Source organism: Mobula birostris, chromosome 18 (assembly GCF_030028105.1).
Source record: "Mobula birostris isolate sMobBir1 chromosome 18, sMobBir1.hap1, whole genome shotgun sequence".
Lineage (NCBI taxonomy): Eukaryota > Metazoa > Chordata > Chondrichthyes > Myliobatiformes > Myliobatidae > Mobula > Mobula birostris.
In genome coordinates this window covers 67,480,939-67,503,840 of record NC_092387.1, presented here as the reverse complement: position 1 = coordinate 67,503,840, position 22,902 = coordinate 67,480,939, and the positions used below count along the sequence as shown (strand labels likewise).

Sequence of the window (22,902 nt, the reverse complement as noted above, 5' to 3'; positions counted from 1 at the left end):
GATGCATATGTTAAATAATGATGCAGCTATTTATTTTAAAATGTAGGATATTTTGCTTCATAATTTGTTACTTTTTCAAGGTTCAAGATTGTTCTATGTCATTTCCTGTACACAAATGTAAAGGAGAATGAAATAATGTTACTCCCGATCCGATGAAGAACAAAAAAAATAAGATAAATAGTGCAATAATAATAATAAAACACAATAAATATAAATACATAAGATACCTTATATTCATAGATTGATTGTATGTCCATAAAGTGCCTCTAGGCACAGGAGTGCCTGTACGATAAGATGACTCTGACAGGAAGGCTTTTGACAAGGTGCCACACATGAAGCTGCAAGCCAGCTACAAGCCCATGGTATTACCGGAAAAATTCTAGCATGGATAAAGCAGTGTCAGGTTGGCAGGAGGTAAAGCGTGGGAATAGGGAGCCTTTTCTGGTTGGCTGCTGGTGACTAGTGGTGTTCCACAGGGTCTTTGTGGGACTAATTCTTTTTACGTTATATGTCAATGATTTGGATGATGGAATTGATGGCTTTGTTGCAAAGTTTGCAGAAAATAGGTGGAGGGGCAGGTAGTTTTGAGGAAGTAGAGAGGCTACCGAAGGATTTAGACAGATTAGGAGAATGGGTAAAGAAATGACAGATGGAATATAGTGTTGGGAAGTGTATGGTCATGCACTTTGGCAGAAGAAATAAAAAGGTTAGCAAAACACATAAAAGTTGCTGGTGAACGCAGCAGGCCAGGCAGCATCTCTAGGAAGAGGTACAGTCGACGTTTCGGGCTGAGACCCTTCGTCAGGACTAACTGAAAGAAGAGCTAGCAAGAGATTTGAAAGAGGGAGGGGGAGATCCGAAATGATAGGAGAAGACAGGAGGGGGAGGGATGGAGCCAAGAGCTGGACAGGTGATTGGCAAAAGGGATATGAGAGGATCATGGGACAGGAGGCCCAGGGAGAAGGAAAAGAGAGGGGGGGGGGAAACCAGGGGATAGGCAAGGGGTATAGTGAGGGGGACAGAGGGAGAAAAAGGAGAGAGAGAGAGAAAGAATGTGTGTATACAAATAAATCACGGATGGGGTACGAGGGGGAGGTGGGCATTAGCGGAAGTTAGAGAAGTCTTGACTGTTTGTAAATGGAAAGAAAATACAAAAAGCCAAAAGGGACTTGGGAGCCCTTGTGCAGATTCCCTACAGGGTAATTCGCAGGTTGAGTCTGTGGTGAGGAAAGCAAATGTGATGTTAGCATTCATTTCAAGAGGATTAGAATATAAAAGCAAGGATGTAATGTTGAGACTTTGTTAAGCACCAGTGAGGCCTCACTTGGAGCATTGTGAGCAGTTTTGGGCCCCTTACCTTAGAAATGATGTGCTGAAACTGGAGAGGGTTCAAAAGAGGTTCACCAAAATTATTCCTGGATTGAATGGCTCATCATATGAAGAATGTTTGATGGCTCTGGGCCAGTATTCACTGGAATTCAGAAGGATGAGGGGTGACCTTTTTGAAACCTATCAAATGGTGAAAGGCCTTGATAGAGTGGATGTGGAGAGGATATTTCCTATAGAGGGAAAGTCTAAGAGAGGACACAGCCTCATAATAGAGGGGTGTCTTTTTAGAATGAAAATGAGGAAGAATTTCTGTGGTGAATCTGTGGAATTCTTTGCCACAGGCAGCTGTGGAGGCCAAGGCTTAATGTATATTTGAGGCAGAGGTTGATAGATTATTGATTAATCAGGGTCTGAAGGGATACAGGGAGAAGGTAGGAGATTGGGGCTGAGAGGAAAATTGGATCGGCCATGATAAAATAGCGGAGCAGACTCGATGGACCAAATGGCCTAATTCTGCTCCAATATCTTATGGTCTTGTGGAAATGATAAAGTAGTGGTGGTTGTGGGTGTGGAGAGGTGGGTCAGTGGGTGGAGATGCTGATAACCTTACTGCTTGGGGAAAGTACCTGTTTTTGAGTCTGGTGGTCCTGGCATGGATGCTACTTAGCTTCCTCCCTGATGTTTGATGTAATTTCCAGTACAGAAATTAAAAGATTCAAAAATTCAAGATTCAAAGTACGTTTATTATCGAAGTTGGTATGCAGTAAATAACCCTGAAATCCGTCTTCCCCGCAGACAGTCACAAAACAAAGAACCATGGAACCAATCCGTTCAAAGAAAAATATCAAACATCAAATCCCCTCCCACTGTGCAGAAAAAAACCACAATGGCTCCAAAAAGAGCAAAAACAGAATACAAACACAATATCAAAAGGCATATTTCAGTTCAGTTCAAAAGTAAAGAAGAACAGAATAATTGTTACTCTGACTCCAATACAGCATGAAAAGGAACAAATCTAAATACATAATATAGCTTATATACATAGATTGATTGTATGAGATTGTATAAAGTGACGCTAGGGACAGGAGTGCCTGTACGTAAGGTGACTCTGACAGGAGATGATAAAGCAACACACACAAAATGCTGGAGGAACTCAGCAGGTCAGGCAGCATCAATGGAAATGAATTTTCAGGCTGACACTTCAGGCGGAGACCCTTCTTCAGGACTGGAAAGGAAGGGGGAAGATGCCAGAATGAAAACGTAGGGGGGGGGTAGGAAAAGTAGGATAGTTAGAAGGTGATAGGGTGAAGCCAGATGGCTGGGAAAGACAAAGGCTGGGGAGAAAGTAATCTGATAGGGGAGAAGAGTGGAGCATAGGAGAAAGAGTAGGAGGAGGGGGCCCTCAGGGAGCTGAGGAGAAGAGGCAAGAAGCCAGAGTGGAGGACAGAAAAAGAGGGCTGGGTTAGTGAGTGGAGCTGTTGATCATACTTATTACTTGGGGAAAGTAACTGTCTTCTCAAAGGAGAAAAATCAATTTGTGCTTTCCTTGTATTTCTCAGGTACCGTTCGATTGAGTGGAGGAGCCAACCAACATGAGGGAAGAGTGGAGATATTTTGCAGAGGACAGTGGGGTACTGTCTGTGACATGAACTGGGACAACAGAGATGCCAGTGTGGTTTGCCGGCAGCTCGGCTTGAGGTATGTGTGTGTTGGAACTGCACATCCAGTAATTACCCTCAATAAGGTCGTTGCTACGATTGTACAAAACCTTCTGAACAATGTACAGATCTTGGCATCAAACTACTGACTGTTTAACTAATGTGATCTAAATCTCCCACAGCAGGAAGTGTTTAAGTTAATTTTGAACCCTTTACCGCCTGTTGATTAAAGTGTTGAAGCATTTGTCATGTGATTTCCTTCGTCCTTTCTAAATGAAAGATCTGTTTGAAGTTGGGTAGTGTAATATAGTGGTTGTCCATCATATTCATCGATGACAAGAAACCTGTGGAGGAGAGCTTTTAAATTGGAAAAGCTGTTGCACTGGGTAGTTCCACTGTCTCGACCTCGGAAGTCTGGGTCTGGTGGTATGAATAGTTGTCACATACTTGCTTGTTTTCAGTGGGTGACCATGACTTTTTCTGTGCCTATTCATGCTCTCCGCTCTCCATGGAGTGTTGCAAAACCACCTTCCTGGGTGTTGGATGAGACAGTTGATCTCACCCGCCCACGACTTCATGTGCTGGGATGGGCTTGTCTCTGTCTCACCAGGGTATGGGGCCTACAGCTGCCCTCTCCTGGTGTAGTCTGCCAGTCAAAGCGGTGTACTGAGGTGTGGCTGCTGTCACATGCAAACAGCCACTTGGAAGCACAGACGAGAGCTGAGTGTCTGTAGAAACCAAAGGTTAGTGAGCTGCCCCAGAATGGACACAACATGCCCCTTCATCAGATGTCCTAGACCCCCATACATGCCTGAAGTAGAGTACAAAGTAGATACAGGAAATAACAGTGACTGAATTAAATTCGTAAGTTAAGTTAAACTAGTTTATATAAAGAGGAATCAGTAATTGTATTAATTGATCTTTACAAATGTCAAACTATCACAATGTATTGTGAGACTAATCCTCGGTTACAACAACGTGCAGAGACAGTCCCACAGCTGGTCTGTTAAGAGTCCTAGAATAGACAATGGACGCTTCCTTTGAGCTTGTACTGGTTGGAAAAAGCCTGTAACATCATGAAGGGTCCTATGCGCCCTGCTTGCTCATGAACTGTTTGTCCCACTCCCATCAGGGAGGAGGCTACATAACATCCACGCTAGGACCACCAAACTCAAAAATAGTTACTTTCCCCTAGCAACATCTCAACACCTCAATCCACTAACCCACCCCTCTACACCCATTAGCACCACTACTTTATCATTTCCTGTCAGAGTCACCTTATGTATAGACACTCCTGTCCCTAGTGTCACTTTATGGGGTAGAATCAATCTATGTGTACAAGCTATGTTATGTATTTCTATTTATTGTATTTTTTATTATTATTGTGTTCTTTATCTTGTTGTGTTTTTTGTGCTGCATCAAATCCGGAGTAACAATTATTTCTTTCTCCTGTATACTTGTGTACTGGAAATGACATTAAACAATCTTGAATCTTAAATTTTAATCTTGATTCTCATATTTATCAGTCTGCAAGTCTACATTGGACTTGATTAGAGATTAAGGACTCACCAAGCACACAGGTTTGACAAAACTGATGACTTTCATCAGAACAGGAACAAGTTCAAGGTCAATCATTAGACGATGAAGAGAAGGTGAAGAAGGTAGGAGAGAACAAGAGGGAAAGTTTTTGAACAGCTCCATAAACTCTTCTGTGGCAGAGTCATTACTATGTATTTACATACGAGATATAAGTAGGTAGATTGGATATATGAGATCATTACATTAGCACAAATAAAGGACGCACCCTTGTTTGAAGGTACCAATTTTTCACAGTTATAGTCATTAGAACTTGGCAGCGTTTCCAGACGTGTTCAGAGTCTAGCCACAGAAGTGTGAAAGGTGATGATAAACTGGAGATTAATTCCCTCTTTGGAGACTAGGGCGTAGAAGTTTGGTCTGGCACTCAGATACAGAGCGGAAGGAATGTTACATATTGGAGGTGCTGTATTGCAGCCGAGAAGCTAAACGGAGGCATTCTGGGCATAAAAGCTTCTAGGTCACTTAATTTTAAGAAGAGCATCAGCGTCTTGGCAAATATTGATACATCAATCAGTAACAAAGAAACATTATCAGGTCATTCCACAATGGCTCTGGCATGAATTACTATGCGCAAGGTGGCTGTTGTGTTTCTTCCACAGTGAATAAAGCTGATTAGCTTCTGGGCACTTCGATTCATTGAGGAACTGAGCAGATCAGACAGCATCTATGGAGAGGAATAAAGAGTCAACGTTTCAGGCCGAGACCCTTTATCAGGACTCCGGCACTTCATCAGAATCTTCATCAATTCCTCCAGCATTTTGTGTGTGTTTTACTCTGGATTTCAGCATCTGCAGAGTCTCTGGTGTTTACGGCTTTGAAGATTCCAAAAGCTATATAAATGCAAAACTTTAATAGCTGTTAGAAAGTAATTGGAGAATGTGACAGAGAGAGATGACATTGCTAGTGTATCTTCTACTGTCGAATCTATAACTATTTTAAAGCTGACCTTCTTTAAGGTATTTTTCAGTAATTGTGAATTAAAGATTTTAGTACCTGATTTAGGAAGCTGTAAGGTGCAGTGATATTTTGGGAGAGGTTTGTTGATCTCTGGTATTGCAATAGTTGTTACTGAACAGCACAGTAGTGCAAGGGTTAGCGCATCACTTTATAGTGTCAGGGTCGATTCCTGCCGCTGTCTGCAGGGAGTTTGACTTTTCGCCCCATGACCTTGTGGGTTTCCTCCGGGTGCTCTGATTTCCTCCCACATTCCAAAGACGTAGGGTTAGGATTAGTGAATCGTGGTCAAGCTATGTTGATGCCACAGTCTGCCCAGCACAATCCTTGCTGACCCATTTCACTGTATGCTTCTACGTACATGTGACAAATAAAATTAATCTCGATACCACAGGGATAATCAAAGTGGTGTGCTTGAATTTTGGTGGAATCATGGAAGTTTCGGGTCTTCATTCAGTGTGCTCATTTCCAGAGCCCTGTGATCACCAACAGGATAAAAATTGGATTAGAATCATGGTCTCCGCAGCGGCGTAGCGGCTAGTGTGACACTATTGCAGCTTGGTGCATTCTGGAGTTCAGAGTTCAATTCCGGGGCCGTTATGTAAGGAGTCTGTGTACACCCTCCTCATGGAACGTGCGCTCCTGTTTCCTGGCACAGTCCAAAGATGTACCGGGTAGGTTACTTGGTCATTGTAAGTTGTCGTGTGACAAGTTTAGGGTTAAATCTGGCTTGTGGTGTTGCTGGGGCAGCACAGCTCATAGGGTTAGAAGGGCCTACTCTGCTCTGTACCACTAAATCAATAAAAATAACCTAGGGAAATGTTATCAGGGTTAGCCTGGTAAATCATCAGGCTTCTTTCCCCTGCTTTTTTTGGCTCATTACTTTGTTTATTAAAAAAATGTTAACAGCTGAGGCAAAACAATTGTTAATCAGCACACTGGAAATAGGATAGAGAGAAAATTAGCGCCATATCATACAGGACAAACAATTCACCTCATCACTTCCTTTACCTGCTCTATCATTGCCTTGATTCTTTCCTTCTTCCTTTAATTTACTGTCTCCACCATCCAGGCCACGCTTTCTTCTCCCTGCTGCCCTCAGGCAGGAGGTACAGGAGCCTCGAGACCCATACCCCCAGGGTCAGGAGCAGTTACTACCCTTCAACAAACAGGCTCCTGAACCCGCATGGATAACCTCGCTCACCTCCACACTGAACTGATTCCACAACTGACAGACTCACTTTCGCGGCTCTATAAATCATATTCTCAATATTATTTATTTTGTTATTTAATTGTATTTACACATTTTGTCTCCTTTTGCACATTGGTTGTTTGTCAGTCTTTGTGTGTAGTTTTCCTTTGATTCATTCATCTACGGTGAATGCCTGCAAGAAAATGAATCTCTGGGTGATATCTATGTACTTTGCTAATAAACTTACATTGAACTTTGTTCCCTTTAACCCCTTCCACCCCACTCCCCCTCCCTTTCCACTCTTCCACTTCCAATCACAGTGAGATCGGTGTCGGGAAGACGAATTCATTCTTTGGGTCTGGACAGGGCCCTGTACACATGACTGCGGTTCACTGCCATGGGGACGAGGCAGCCTTGGTACAATGCAGAAATGGCACAGCCATGGAAGGCATCTGTGGACATCACCATGACGCTGGAGTTGTATGTGAACCACCAGAAGGTAAAATTTGGAAGTCACCTCCTGGGTCATGTGAACAAGTGAGTGCATTTAAAAGCACGAATCACTGAGATAGTAATGAAGGCAAATGTGATGGTTGAATTGGGTGGGGCTTTGTCAATGAGCAACGTGTTGATGCTGAAGTCACCACGTTTAAAAATGCTCTCTTTGCTTTCTTCAAGTGCAGGTTCAGTGATGCCCATTCGCCTTGTTGGAGGGAAGGAGCACCATGAAGGACGAATAGAAGTCTTCCATGATGGACAGTGGGGGACTGTCTGTGACGACCAATGGGATGATCTCGATGCTGAGGTTGTCTGTAGGCAGCTGGGTTTAAGGTGCGATGACTGTCTGTTTAAAATTTCACACTGGCTTTATTGAACATCTAAATAAGGCTAAGCCAGCCTGAAGGAAAGTGCTTCTAATGTCCGTCTGCTTGTTAACATTTCATAACAAGGTCAACACCAACAGTTAGAATTCATGCCATACTCAGCAAAGTTACTTCCCGTGGTAGGGGATTCTAGGACAAGAGGGCAAGACTTCAGGATTGAAGAACGTCCTTTTGGAACTGAGATGCAGAGAAATTACTTTAGTCAGAGCGTGGTAAATCTGTGGAGTTTGTTGCCACGAGCGGCTGTGGAGGCCAAGTCATTGGGTGTATTTAAGGCAGAGATAGATGGGTTCTTGATTAGCCAGGGCATCAAAGGGTATGGGGTGAAGGCAGGGGTGTGGGGATGACTGGATGAAGTGGGTCAGCCCATGATTGAATGGCAGAGCAGACTTGATGGGCTGAATGGCCTACTTCTGCTCCTAAATCTTATGGTCTTATGGTCTAATAATTTAGGACCAGCTTTCTTCCCTCTGCCCTGAAGTTGCTGAATGGTTCATGAATTATTATTATTTCTTTTGTTTTTCACAATTTATATGTTTTTGTAATTTGTAGTTTATATGATTTGTAATGCTGCAAAACAACAAATTTCATGTCACAAAGATGAGAAAGTCTGCAGGTTCTGGGAATCCAGAGCAACACACACAAAATGCTGGAGGAACTCAGCAGGTCAGGCAGCATCTATGGAGATGAATAAACAGTCGATATTTCAGGCCGAGACCCTTCATCAGGTCAGGAAAAGAAGGGGGAAGGCACCAGAGTAAAAAGGTTGGGGGGGGGAGGGATAGGAATTCAAAGTTCAAAGTACATTTATTATCAAAGTATGTATAAATTTTACAACCTTACAGGAAGCCACAGAAAAGACCAACACCAGCACAAAGAGAGAAAAAACAAGTCGTGCAAACAATAAAAGACTAGTTAGAAGGTGAAGGCGGGTGGGTGGGAAAGGTCAAGGGCTGGGGAAGAAGGAATCTGATAGGGGAGGAGAGTGGACCATAGGAAGATGGGAAGGAGCAGGGGACCCAGGGGAGATGATAGGCAGGTGAGAAGAAGTAAAAGGCCAAAGTGGGGATTAGATGAAGAGGGGAGCGGAGGGATTTTTGTTTAACCAGAAGGAGAAATCGATATTCATGCCATCAGGTTGGAGGCTACCCAGACAGAATATAAGATGTTACTCCCCCACACTGAGGATGACCTCATTTTGGCATGTGGAGGCCATGGACCGACATGTCGGAATGGGAATTAAAATGTTCGGCCACTGGGAAGTTCTGCTTGTGGAGAATGGAGTGGAGGTGCTCAGCGAAGCTGTCCCCCAATTTACAATGGCTACAATATATTTAATGACCACTTTATATTTGCAGTTGCTAGATTTGGGGATTTCCTACCACTGGAAACATCTGTACATGTCAGCTGAGTAGCCGTGTCAGCAACAGGCATGGCTTGTTAACTCTCTCACCTGGACATCTGCTGACAGGAGGCTGTTTGCCAATCTATTTGACATCAGACACATTCCGAAAAGCCCCTCTGGGGATCGAATTGCTGGAAGAACAGGATGATGTTGGTACCAAGGGTGCCCACTATGTTAACTTCTCACCCCGCCCCCCACCACCTCCCCATGTCAACCTGGTGGAATTAAAATCAGGCCTAAAGTTTCTGAATGGATCAAGATGTTTTCTTCTGCCTTTCATCCTGCTTGAATTATAATGGTTACTGTGGACTATAATGTGGGAAAGAGTTCTGTGTCTATAGCAGTGTGGATTATAATGGTTACTGTGGACTATAACGTGGGAAAGAGTTCTGTGTCTATGGTAGTGTGGATTATAATGGATACTGTGGACTATAATGTGGGAAAGAGTTCTGTGTCTATGGCAGTGTGGATTATAATGGATACTGTGGACTACAATGTGGGAAAGAGCAGGATGTCTTGGTAGTGTGGATCTGGATGGTTATTTAATGCTAAAGTAAATGTGATCATAAAGATAAAGATTATCTTCATATACATTGAAATGCCTTGTTTGCGATAACACAGTCCAAGGATGTGCTGGGAACAGCCCACAATGTCACCAGACTTCTGGCAACTACACTGACCCTAACTAACTCATGCATCTTTGGAATATGGGAGGAAACGGAAGCACCAGAGTGAAACCCACGTGGTCACGGGGTTAACATACAAGCTTCTTAGAGGCAATAGTGGGAATTATATAATTGATGGTCTATTTAGAGAGGTATAGAGGTATATAAGATAATGAGAGGCACAGATGGAGTGCACAGTTAGAGCCTTTTTCCCAGGCTAAAACCAGGGGGCATAATTTTAAGGTGATTGGAGGAAAGTATGGAGAGAATGTCAAAGGTAAGTTCTTTACACAGAGTGGCGGCTGCTGGAATGTCCACCCTGGAGTGGTGGTAGAGGCAGATACATTAGGGACATTTAAGAGGCTCTTAGGTAGGCACTTTGCTGATAGAAAAATAAGACCATAAGATATAGGAGAAGAAGAATGGAGGCCTATGTTTGAGGGAAGGGTTAAATTGATCTTAGAGTTGGTTAAAAGTTCGGCCCAACATTGTGGCCCAAAAGGTCTTTACTGTGCTGCACTGTTCTATTCTCTGTGCTCTAAATGGGACGTTACAAAAGTTTCTGCCAGTTTCTTTATAGGATTCTTTCTTCCTCCGTAGTGGGACAGCCAAGTCTTGGATGTGGTCTCACTTTGGGCAAGGGTCAGGTCCAATCCTTCTGGATGATGTTGAATGCACAGGCAATGAGTTATCTATGGATGAGTGCAGGAAGAGTAACTGGAGAGAGCACAACTGTGACCACACAGAGGATGCTGGTGTCTCCTGTGACCCTTTCAGAGGTACCTCAAGAGTTACTTGTGTTGCTTGTAAACTGCTGAATTAAATAAATTCCTGTTCTTCTGTTTAACCAGCACACTATCTTTTCATGACCACAGCAGAGATCTTCATGTCCTCTGGACAAATTAAAACTCTTTAAATAGATCGCTACTAATGTGGAACTCATGCTTTAGACAGGAGCCTATTTTGATTCTGAAAATTAAGTGATCCAGCTGTCTTTGGGTAAAATGCTGCTCTGCCTCTGAGATAAGGAAATCAGATTACCAAAAGGTCATGTAGATAGTGTGGCTACTTGTTAATGAACCATCCTTGAACCCTCCCTGTTTGATTGGGATTTTGGTCTTTTGTCAAATCTCATCTGACTTAATTTCAGTCTTTATTTTATTACCCTCCTTTGAACAATCATGTAAACATCTCACAATGAAAGTGCCTGCATTCTGTCAGGTTTTTGTTGAAGGAAAACATTCATGCCAATGATGTCATAACCTGCAAAGCCTAGAGAAAATCCAGGAAAACACGGTGTTCTATTATTTTCAAACCACTGCCGAGAGACAGCAGTGACAACAACGTGGAAGTTGACAGGTAGAACAGGAAATCTTGAAGACAACCAGATGTGAAAAAAGTTATTATACGTCAAGATTAAAGAAACTGCCCAAAGTTTATGTTTTTTGAAATATCTAATACCAGAGGGCATTTATTTAAGATGAGAGGGGGTAATTTCAAAGGAGATGTGAGGGTTAAGTTTTTCACACAGAGTGTTGGGTGCCTGGATCACACTGGCTGGGGTTGGGGGGTGGTGGTATTAGAGGCAGAAACACTGGGGACTTTTAAGAAATACTTAGATTTAGATAGGCCATGGATGTAAGGGAAATGGAGGGATATGGACATTGTACAGGCAGAAGGGATTAGCTTACTTGGCCATTTGATTATTAATTTATTTGGTTTGGCACAACATTGTGGCCAACGAGCCTGTTCCTGTGCTGTGCTGTTCTATGTTCAAGCTAGATAATATTCATTATGTACCAAGCCAACAAAAACATTGTTTTCACAAGCAACCCCCACTCTGGCTCGTCCCTGTATCTGTGGGAGTTAGATCTCAAGATGCCTGTTTTAGGAACAGCTTCTTCCCCTCTAAACAGTCCTGAACCCGTGAATACTGCCTTGTTATTCCTTTTTTTGCACTGTTTTTAATTTATCTATCTATTTATTTTTGCGATTTAGAATTTATTTATTAATGTGACTTACAGTATTGTTTTTGTGCCTTGCACTGTACTGCTGCCACAAAACAACAAATTCCACACCATCTGTATCAGTGATAAAAAACTGATTCTGATATTTTGGAATGACAAGTTCCTGTCTAACAGTACCCCGTCCAGTCTTGATGACGGGTCTCGGCCCGAAGCACTGCTGGCCTGCTGAGTTCCTCCAGCATTTTGTGTGTGTTGCTCTGCCTAACAGCAACCGTTCCTCACCGCAGTTCTGCATTTTGGCCTTCTCTAAACAAAACAAGCAACTAAAATGGACTGTCTGTTGGGTGCTTACTGCAGATGGTGCTGTGCGGCTGGTTGGAGGCAGAGATTCCACTGAGGGAAGATTGGAAATCTATCGGAATGGGGTGTGGGGCACGGTGTGCGATGATATGTGGACTGAACTGAACGCGCAGGTTGTCTGCAGACAGCTGGGATTCAGGTAGTTTCAAATTCTTTCAATGTCTGTGACATCTCAATGCCACAAACAAGCGATGAACTGATATCCTTAATCAGTTATTCAGCCCCTCAAGCTAATGGCAGCTCAGAGAACGATGCCTTTCCCCTACTAACTTTTCCTGGACTCTGTTTCACCATCAATTACACCAGGGACAGCCTATTCCAGTGGCCAGTTAACCTGGGCCACCTTCTTGTCTTTGGAATGTGGGAAGAAACTGGAGCACCTGGGGAAACCCAGATGGCCACAGGGGGAAGATGCAAACTCCACAGGGAGAGTGCCCAGGGTCAGCTTGGATGCCAGATTGCAGCCATTGCGAACCAGCAGCTTTACTAGGTGTATTGCTGTGCTCTGTTCCCCAGTGATGAGGGCTTTTGGCCCCTCAGCACAGTGCTAGCTCATTGAAAGCTCCAATTCATTCCACCACTCTTTGTAAAGCAGTTATAATTGTGATACAGCAGATTGTGACAGGAATTGCAAAGGTGATTGTCACTTTAATGTAACGTCATCGCTGTGTGTGATCACAGTTACGATTGGGCTCTCACAGTAAATAGATTCTTCTCACCTGGGTGCTTAAAATGGGAGTACCATGTGCCATCAATGAAAGGCAATTCAAAGTAAATTTATTATCAAAATGCATACACTGTATATCATCATATACTACCTAGAGATTCATTTTCTTGAATGCAATTACAGGAAAATAAAGTAATACAATATAAGTTACAAAAACTATACATATAAAAGACTGACAAATAGCCAAGATACAAAAGAAGACAAATTGTATATAAATGTTTAAATGCATATAGATAGATAGATAATATTGAGAACGTGAGTTATAGAGTCCTTGAAAGGGAGTCTGTGGGCTGTGGAATCAGTCTTAATTCATAGTCACTGAAGTCTAATATTCTCTGAATCCAAATTGAAGTCATGCAAAAGAAAAATAAATTTCTTGCTTAATTAAATTGCTTAATCTGTTTGGGATAATTGAAATGATTTCCCAGCCCAAGATGGCTTTGAAGTTGAAGGTTGTGTTGTGGCGAAGTTCTGTTAGCTAATTTGCCTCTACTCCCCCCGGTTGCTTGTGTTTACATCGATCAGAGGCCCTGGACTGGTGGCATCAGAGGGCAAATTTGGACAGGGAACTGACTTCATATTCCTGGATGACGTGGTCTGCCTGGGAACTGAAAATGATCTTCTGGAGTGTGCTCGGAGCAACTGGGGTCAGCACGACTGCTCCCACCATGAAGATGTGGGTGTGATTTGTGCACAGAAAGAGACCAACAAAATAACAGTGACCCATACAGGTAAGAGGTGAAAGGCAGTTTCCCATTCACCTTTCACCGTTCAGCAGGGTTGTTAGCTGCACTCATTCCTCAACCATACTTTATCTTACTTGTGCACAAGGAGAGCAGCATGGCCCCTGTCACCCTCCCTGTTCTGAATTCTGAACAGAGAAATACCATTTTTAAACAGAATAGACTAGCAGTTACAGATATTGTCCATTTGGTAAACTGGGTATGTTCAAATTCCTTATTTCCAAGATCAATCACCATTCACAACACAGACGTTAAAAGTGAATAGAAACTTCAAGCTAATAACAGATGATATTTTGAAGTGAGCAAAGTAATTGTCTCTTAGTGTGAGTTTGGCTCTGTAAGCGAAATGGCTCCAGGCCTCCTGCTATGCAAAGAGAAACTATTCTCTTCAAAGACCTTTCCTGCCTGGACTTTCTACACACTATCTGCACTCCATCCTTGACTGGACATCATGTAAACCTTTGCTTTACTGCAATTTCCCCAGGATAAACACATGGGGAGAGGAATGAGAGGATACAGCGAGGGGTTAGATGGGGATAGTACGAACTACCGTGCACCATTGGGTACGATGACTGATTTCTACATTGTTCATTTTTCCTCTTATTTCTTCAAGGGTGTGGGCAGTGCTGACAATTTTTGCTTATTGTTGTAAAAGAACATACAAAGCGAGAGCAGGAATTGGCCAACTGGCCTCTCAAGTGTACTCCACCCTTAAATTAGACCAGTGCCAATCCCATCCAAACGTTCCCACTTTACTGCCACACAGACTCTATAAAAGGTTAGAGATTAGCTTTATTTGCAATGTGTGCATCAAAACATACAGTGAAGTACATTGTTTGTGTCAAATCAAATCAGTGAGGATTGTACTGGGACAGCCATGTTGCCATGCTTCTGACACCAACACAATACGTACACAATTTATTAACCCTAAGTCTATGTCTTTGGACGGTGGGGGGAAACCAGAGCACCTGGAGGAAACCCACGTAGTCACGGGGAGAATGAACAAACTCCTTACAGACAGCAGAGGGAATTGAACCTTGATCTTACAGCCGGTACTATAAAGCAATGTAGTAACCACTACGCTACCTTTTAATTTAAAATGTAGCTCCTTTGAGTTTTAAATGAATTGCTATTGCCCTTGAGTCTGCCTGCCCTGCTTTCCCAGGAGATTCGTGAGATGGTCTCTCCAGTGTCTTGTAAAATCAAGTCATAACTTCCCTACTTATAGACTCCATACCCCTTGTGAACAGCCCATCTTCCAAACTACCTGTACCTGCACGGTAACTTCAGTGCTTCACGTCACCATTACTGCTATAGGGGTTAAATTCCTACCACTGTCTGTAAGGAGTTTGTATGTTGCCCTTGTGACTGTTTGAGTTTCCTCCAGGTGCTCCAGTTTCCCCTCGCATTCCAAAGACATACGGATTAGGGTCAGTAAGCTGTGGACGTACTGTGATGGTGTCAGAAGTGTGGCAACACTTACTAGATGCTCAGCACAATCCTTGCTGATTTAATTTGATGCAAACAATGCATTTCATCCTTTGTTTTCATGCGTATGTGACAAATAAAGTTAATTTTTATCTTTATAGTGTTGTTTCCTACTCCTAGATTTAGGAAAGAATCATTCTGTCCGGAAAGGGCCGTTCAGCTCCACCTGTCCATGTTGATCAGTGAGCACCCTTCCACATTTAACACTTAGTCCAGAGCCCTCTGTTCCTCAGCAACTCAAGTGCTCAGCGCTCAGGTTAAATCATGTCAGTGATATTACTTGTTTAATTAATTGATTATTAGAACAATTGGAGAGAGAAGGGAAACACCAGAACTTGAAGAGACATTGACCACAAGACCATCAGACATAGGAGCAGAATTAAGCCATTCAGTCCATCGAGTCTGCTCTACCATTCCATTAATGCTGATTTATTATCCCTCTCCACTCCATCTCCTTCCTTGCTCCATAAGCTTTGACACCCTGACTAATCACGAATCTATCAACTTCTGCTATAAATATACCAAATGACTTTGGGCTGTGGGAGGAAACTGGAGCACCTGGAGGAAACCCAGAGAGTCATGGGGAGAATGTGCAAACTCCTTACAGACAGCAGTACGAATTGATCCCTGATCTTACAGCCAGTGCTATAAAGCAATACACCAACCACTATGGTACCTTCCAATTTAAAATGTAGCCCCTTTGCAGTAGGAAAACGCTGCCCTGATGTCCCGTTTAAATCTCTCACCAATGACCTGAAATTTATGCCTTCATGTCTTTAGCGTTCCCTCCCTGGCTAAAAGACTAAGTGCTTTCACCCCATCTGTGCCCCTGATGATCTTATCAAGTCAGCCCTCAATCTCCTTCCAGGAAAGGAAGTCCTACTCTAAGACCATAAGACATGCAGTGAGAGCAAAGTTAGGCCATTCAGCCCAATGAATCTGCTGCACCTTTTGATCATAGCTAATTTATTATCCCTCTCAATCCCATTCTCCTGCTTTCTTCCCATAACCTTTGACACCCTAACTAATCAAGACCTATCAACTTCCACTTTAAATATACCCAAAGACTTGGCCTCCACAGCCGTCTGTGGCAATTAATTCCACAGATTCACCTCTTGCTGAAGAAATTCCTCCTCAAATCTGTTTCTAAATAGGCATCCTTCTATTCCGAGGGTGTTCCCTCTGGTCCTAGGCTCCCCCACAATAGGAAACATCCTCTCCACATCTACTCTATCTAGGCCTTTTAGTATTGGTGGGTTTCAATGAGATCCCCCTCATTCTTCTAAACTTAAGAAATTCATTCAGAGATATACAACATAGGAATTGCTGGATATCTAAAAGTTAATGCCTGCTTTATCTACACACAAGAGATTCTGTAGATATCAGAAATCTTGGCCAATGCATACAAAATGCTGGAGAAATTTAATAAGTCGGGCAGGATCTATGGAGTGGAGTAAACAGTCAAGGTTTTTGGCTGGGATCCTTCATCAGGACTGGAAAGAAAGGAGGCAGAAGCCAGAATAAGAGTGTGAAGGAGGGGGCTGGATAAAGGTAAATCTACTCTTTAGCTTTGTTTCTCCAGTCCTGCTGAAGGGTTTCGGCCTGAAATGTCGACTGTACCGTTTTCCATAGATGCCATCCGGCCTGCTGAGCTCCTCCAGCATTTTGTGTGTGTTGCTAGGATAAAGGTGAAGCCAGGTGAAGGAGGGGGCTGAAGTAAGAAGCTGGGAGGTGATAGGTGGAAGAAGTTAAGGCTGAAGAAGAAGGGATCTGATGGGAGAGGATTGTGGCCCATGGAAGAAAGAGAAGGAGGAGGGGCACTAGACGGAGGTAAAGGACAGACGAGGAGAAGAGAAGGGGTGAGAGGGTAACTGGAATTGGGGATGGATAAAAAGAGAGTGGGGGGGGAGAAATTACTTAAAGTTAGAGAACCCATGTTCATGCCATCAGATTGGAGGCAACTCAAATGGAATATGAGGTGTTTCTCCTCCAGCCTGAGATTGGCCTCATCATGGCAGTAGAGGAGGCCATGAACCAACATGGCAGAATGGGATGGTGTTAGGTGAAATCTATTACTTTTAATAGATAAATCTAAATTAGATTGGGTCTAGTTAATAGATGAAAGCCCTCTTTGATCAAAAGGAATTGTTACCCAGACAAGCTTGGTTTGCATCCAAGTGCAGATATTCCCTTTATTCTCTTCACCGTGCATTCTGTTCACTTAATTCCATCAATGTAAAGCAAACTTGTGTTCACACTTTGCCAATAAGTTTAAGTTTGAAGTTTAATTATCATTCAACCATACCCATGAATGCCCATGAACCCATAAGTACCCACGAATATCCACAAACACCATGAATACAGCCAAACCGAAACAGTGTTCCTCTGGGACTGAGGTGCAACACACAGTACCAATAGTCGTACACAGTGCAGGGTGCATATAGTGCATATAAGATAACAGTAAATATAGAGTCACACAAGATAATAATCTATCTCAAGTCCCTGAGTGTCAGGTTCTAGAGGTTGATGGTGTATGGGATGTTGTCGACAAGAACAAGCCTGCAGCATCACATACTAGTGCAGCTGCAGAGAAACATAATCCAGCTTGTCTTCCACCAAGCGAACCCTGGAGAGCAAGCCCCCAACCCAGCATGGATACCTGCCGTGCCACACTGCCTCTGGCATCTCCTCCTCTGGAGGAGGTGGCTGGAACAGGCAACCCCACCTCAGGTCACTACAGCTACAGAAAGGGTGGGTAATGTAGCAGGATCCTCTTTTGAGTCAATATGGGTGGAAGTCAGGAACAGGAAGGGAGCAGTTACTCTACTGGGGGTATTCTATAGGCCCCCTGGTAGCAGCGGAGATACAGAGGAGCAGATTGGGAGGCAGATTTTGGAAAGGTGCAAAAATAACAGGGTTGTTATCATGGGTGACTTTAACTTCCCTAATATTGATTGGCACCTGATTAGTTCCAAGGGTTTAGATGGGGCAGAATTTGTTAGGTGTGTCCAGGATGGATTCCTGTCACAGTATGTGGACAGGCCGACCAGGGGGAATGCCATACTAGATCTAGTACTAGATAATGAACCGGGTCAGGTCACAGATCTCTCAGTGGGTGAGCATCTGGGGGACAGTGACCACCGCTCCCTGGCCTTTATAATTATCATGGAAAAGGATAGAATCAAAGAGGACAGGAAAATTTTTAATTGGGGAAAGGCAAATTATGAGGCTATAAGGCTAGAACTTGCGGGTATGAATTAGGATGATGTTTTTGCAGGGAAATGTACTATGGACATGTGGTCAATATTTAGGGATCTCTTGCAGGATGTTAGGGATAAATTTGTCCCGGTGAGGAAGATAAAGAGTGGTAGGGTGAAGGAACCATGGGTGACAAGTGAGGTGGAAAATCTAGTCAGGTGGAAGAAGGCAGCATACATGAGGTTTAGGAAGCAAGGATCAGATGGATCTATTGAGCAATATAGGGAAGCAAGAAAGGAGCTTAAGAAGGGGCATGAGAAGGCCTTGTCGAGTAGGGTAAAGGAAAACCCCAAGGCATTCTTCAATTATGTGAAGAAAAAAAAGGATGATAGGAGTGAAGGTAGGACCGATTAGGGATAAAGGTGGGAAGATGTGCCTGGAGGCTGTGGAAGTAAGCGAGGTCCTCAATGAATACTTCTCTTCGGTATTCACCAATGAGAGGGAACTTGATGATGGTGAGGACAATATGAGTGAGGTTGATGTTCTGGAGCATGTTGATATTAAGGGAAAGGAGGTGTTGGAGTTGTTAAAACACATTAGGACAGATAAGTCCCCGGGGCCTGACGGAATATTCCCCAGGCTGCTCCACGAGGCGAGAGAAGAGATTGCTGAGCCACTGGCTAGGATCTTTATGTCCTCGTTGTCCACGGGAATGGTACCGGAGAATTGGAGGGAGGCGAATGTTGTTCCCTTGTTCAAAAAAGGTAGTAGGAATAGTCCGGGTAATTATAGACCAGTGAGCCTTACATCTGTGGTGGGAAAGCTGTTGGAAAAGATTCTTAGAGATAGGATCTATAGGCATTTAGGGAATCATGGTCTGGTCAGGGACAGTCAGCATGGCTTTGTGAAGGGCAAATCGTGTCTAACAAGCCTGATAGAGTTCTTTGAGGAGGTGACCAGGCATATAGATGAGGATAGTGCAGTGGATGTGATCTATATGGATTTTACTAAGGCATTTGACAAGGTTCCACATGGTAGGCTTATTCAGAAAGTTAGAAGGCATGGGATCCAGGGAAGTTTGGCCAGGTGGATTCAGAATTGGCTTGCCTGCAGAAGGCAGAGGGTGGTGGTGGAGGGAGTACATTCAGATTGGAGGATTGTGACTAGTGGTGTCCCACAAGGATCTGTTCTGGGACCTTTACTTTTCGTGATTTTTATTAACGACCTGGATGTGGGGGTAGAAGGGTGGGTTGGCAAGTTTGCAGACGACACAAAGGTTGGAGGTGTTGTAGATAGTGTAGAGGATTGTCAAAGATTGCAGAGAGACATTGGTAGGATACAGAAGTGGGCTGAGAAGTGGCAGATGGAGTTCAACCCGGGGAAATGTGAGGTGGTACACTTTGGAAGGACAAACTCCAAGGCAGAGTACAAAGTAAATGGCAGGATACTTGGTAGTGTGGAGGAGCAGAGGGATCTCGAAGTACATGTCCACAGATCCCTGAAAGTTGCCTCACAGGTGGATAGGGTAGTTAAGAAAGCTTATGGGGTGTCAGCTTTCATAAGTCGAGGGAAAGAGTTTAAGAGTCACGATGTAATGATGCAGCTCTATAAAACTCTGGTTAGGCCACACTTGGAGTATTGTGTCCAGTTCTGGTCACTTCACTATAGGAAGGATGTGGAAGCATTGGAAAGGGTACGGAGGAGATTTACCAGGATGCTGCCTGGTTTAGAAAGTATGCATTATAATCAGAGATTAAGGGAGCTAGGGCTTTACTCTTTGGAGAGAAGGAGGATAAGAGGAGACATGATAGAGGTGTACAAGATAATAAGAGGAATAGATAGAGTGGATAGCCAGCGCCTCTTCCCCAGGGCACCACTGCTCAATACAAGAGGACATGGCTTTAAGGTAAGGGGTGGGAAGTTCAAGGGGGATATTAGAGAAAGGTTTTTTACTCAGAGAGTGGTTGGTGCGTGGAATGCACTGCCTGAGTCAGTGGTGGAGGCAGATACACTAGTGAAGTTTAAGAGACTACTAGACAGGTATATGGAGGAATCTAAGGTGGGGCTTATATGGGAGGCAGGGTTTGAGGGTCGGCACAACATTGTGGGCTGAAGGGCCTGTACTATGCTGTACTATTCTATGTTCTATGTTCATGAAGGCCTGGTTCATGCAACAACCACGGCAGAGCAGCTCCCCTGCCATTGGTCTCAACAATGAACCAGACTTGCAGTATTCTATGTTACCGGTTACAACTCAGCTTCCCACTCCTCAGATGCTGTCTAATTTGTTGAGCATTTCTGGCATTTTTTTCTGATTTCCAGCAAGCGAAGCTTTTGTTTTGCTTCAGGTTTCTGTGCACATTTTAACCTCTCTGACCGTGGCTGGTTTTGTGTGTTCACAGGGCCAGTCATCAGACTAGTGGATGGAGAGAATAGGAAGGAGGGGCGAGTGGAAGTGTACCTCGGTGGAGAGTGGGGAAGTGTCTGCGATGACGGCTGGACTGACGTAGATGCGAGGGTTGTCTGCAGACAGTTGGGTTACAGGTGAGTCAGGGAGACTTTGATCATCTTAAAGTAATTAGTGAGTGCATTGGCAGCATTCAGAAACATCTGGTAATGTATTGGAACCCTTTTATTAAATCCATAAGATATAGGAGCAGAATTAGCCCATTCAGCCCATCGAGTTGCTTCCACCATCCCATTGTGGCTGATTTATTATCCCTCTCAACTCCATTCTCCTGCCTTCTCCCCATAACCTTTGACTAATCAAGAATCTATCAACCTCCGCTTTAAATATACTCAATGACTGTGGAAATGAATTCTACTGCCCAGAATCAGACTGAGAACTTGTCTGAACAAGTACCTTTTAAAATGATGCAAGTTGCATTTTGTTCTTTTTTGCTCAAAGTTGTCAATTGGTGTTGGTGTGAATGTCAGTACTACTCGAGGTATCCCGTATCTGAAGAATAATAGTCACTTATTCATAGACCAGTAGGTAGGTACTGTGATCACTCGAGTTGAATATGATGTTCTCCCAATGGCTTGTCTACTGGTGGGTCCTCAGGAGGCTGTGGAAGCCAATCCAGATCCACATATTCTGGTACAGTTGGGCAAGAGTACGTAGTGGCTTTGGTTAGTGGTTCAGTCTCTCCTTTCACAGCTGCTGCTTGTTCTCCACGGCACCGCAAAGATCATTCATATGTAGCGCAGCTCCCTCTTGAACAGATTTCCTCCAGGTGCATCTGTTGAGTGCAAGGTCTTTCCAGTCTTTAGATGTAATGTTGAATTTCAAAATGAAAAATGATGTTGAAGTTATCTTTGAAACGTTTCCCTTGCCCACTAGGGCCTCACTGACCTTCCTTCAATTGGGAGTAAAGGATCTGTTTGGGGAGACATGAATTCAGCATCTGGATGACATGACCTATCCATTGGAGTTGGTAACACACATCAAAGTTGTTGGTGAACGCAGCAGGCCAAGCAGCATCTGTAGGAAGAAGGTTAGTCCTGACGAAGGGTCTCGGCCTGAAACGTCGACTGCACTTCTTCCTACAGATGCTGCTTGGCCTGCTGCGTTCACCAGCAACTTTGATGTGTGTTGCTTGAATTTCCAGCATCTGCAGAATTCCTGTTGTTTGCGTTGGAGTTGGTGTTGCTTTAATGTGGTGCAGATGCTATTCATGTTGGCCTCCTTCAGTACACTGGTGTTACTGTGTCTGTCTTTCCAGCTGATCCTCAAAATTTTTCATAAGAATCTTTATTGGTATAGAGCATTACAGCACATTGAGTCTATGCTGATGGCGATCAACTCTTTGCTACATCTTATATCAAACAACAATTAATTCAAAGTGGATCAATCATAAGCACATTTATTTTACTTGCAGCAAGGGAAGACTCGCTCCACACAAGAGCTGGCAATAACTTCCAAAAAAAAAACACAATAGTCACTCTCCTTTATGCACAGGTACAGCTACCCACGAAGTTTAAGCAAAGGTTGCATTCCAATCTTCTGCTTAATCAGTGTACTTGGCAGTGTACATGTTTGCTGGTCTGCTGTTTGTAAAGGAGTCAGGTTCCATCAGCATAATGTTGCATGGATCCAATAGCAAAGCACTCTGGTACAATACAGGTTCCATTTTGTTACTACAAGTAAAGTATATTTCCACTCTGGCCATACCCACACAACTAGTCCAAATTGCCTGTGGTTGTCCCATATCCCTCCAAGCACCACACCAGAGCACAATGGAGAAGGAAGAATCATGAATTAAAACTACATTATTTAGAGATGAAGGCAAAGCAAGGGCAAAGCCAGCAAAGAAGCTGCACACAGCTCCAGCAACCTGGATTCAATCCTAGTCCTGTGTACTTTCTGAGCAGATCAATCGACCACTGTAAATTGTCCCTAGTGTGTAAATGAATGGTTGATGGGAATCTTGGGAGAAGAAATGGGATTAATCTTGGATTAGTTGACTAACTGGATACCCGATTGGCTTGATGGTAGATAGCACGTGGGGAGAGTGGAAGGTTGTTAGCTCATTTTTATTGAGATATAGCAGAGAGGATGCTCTTCCAGCCCTTTGAGCCACGCTGCCCAGCAATTTGCCTAAGGCCACAATTGTCAACGGCAGACGCAGTCTCAATAACTCTTCACATGGCCTTAGACCACCTGGACAACACAATGTCAGGATGCTGTTCATCATCTATAGCTCAGCATTTAACACCATCATTCCCACCAT

The 22,902-nt window shown here is 43.6% G+C and overlaps 1 protein-coding gene across 4 annotated transcripts in view; it reads left to right on the top strand.

The window, feature by feature from the left end:
• The window catches only part of LOC140212193 (neurotrypsin), a 69,296-nt gene that overhangs the window by 25,942 nt on the left and 20,452 nt on the right, over positions 1-22,902 (top strand). For all 4 annotated transcript variants that reach the window (XM_072282870.1, XM_072282869.1, XM_072282866.1 and 1 more), the window contains 7 exons: positions 2,889-3,027; positions 7,053-7,231; positions 7,416-7,563; positions 10,287-10,465; positions 12,011-12,152; positions 13,266-13,471; positions 20,572-20,713. In XM_072282870.1, the coding sequence (XP_072138971.1) occupies positions 2,889-3,027; positions 7,053-7,231; positions 7,416-7,563; positions 10,287-10,465; positions 12,011-12,152; positions 13,266-13,471; positions 20,572-20,713 (1,135 nt within the window). The remainder of the gene's footprint in view (positions 1-2,888; positions 3,028-7,052; positions 7,232-7,415; positions 7,564-10,286; positions 10,466-12,010; positions 12,153-13,265; positions 13,472-20,571; positions 20,714-22,902) is intronic.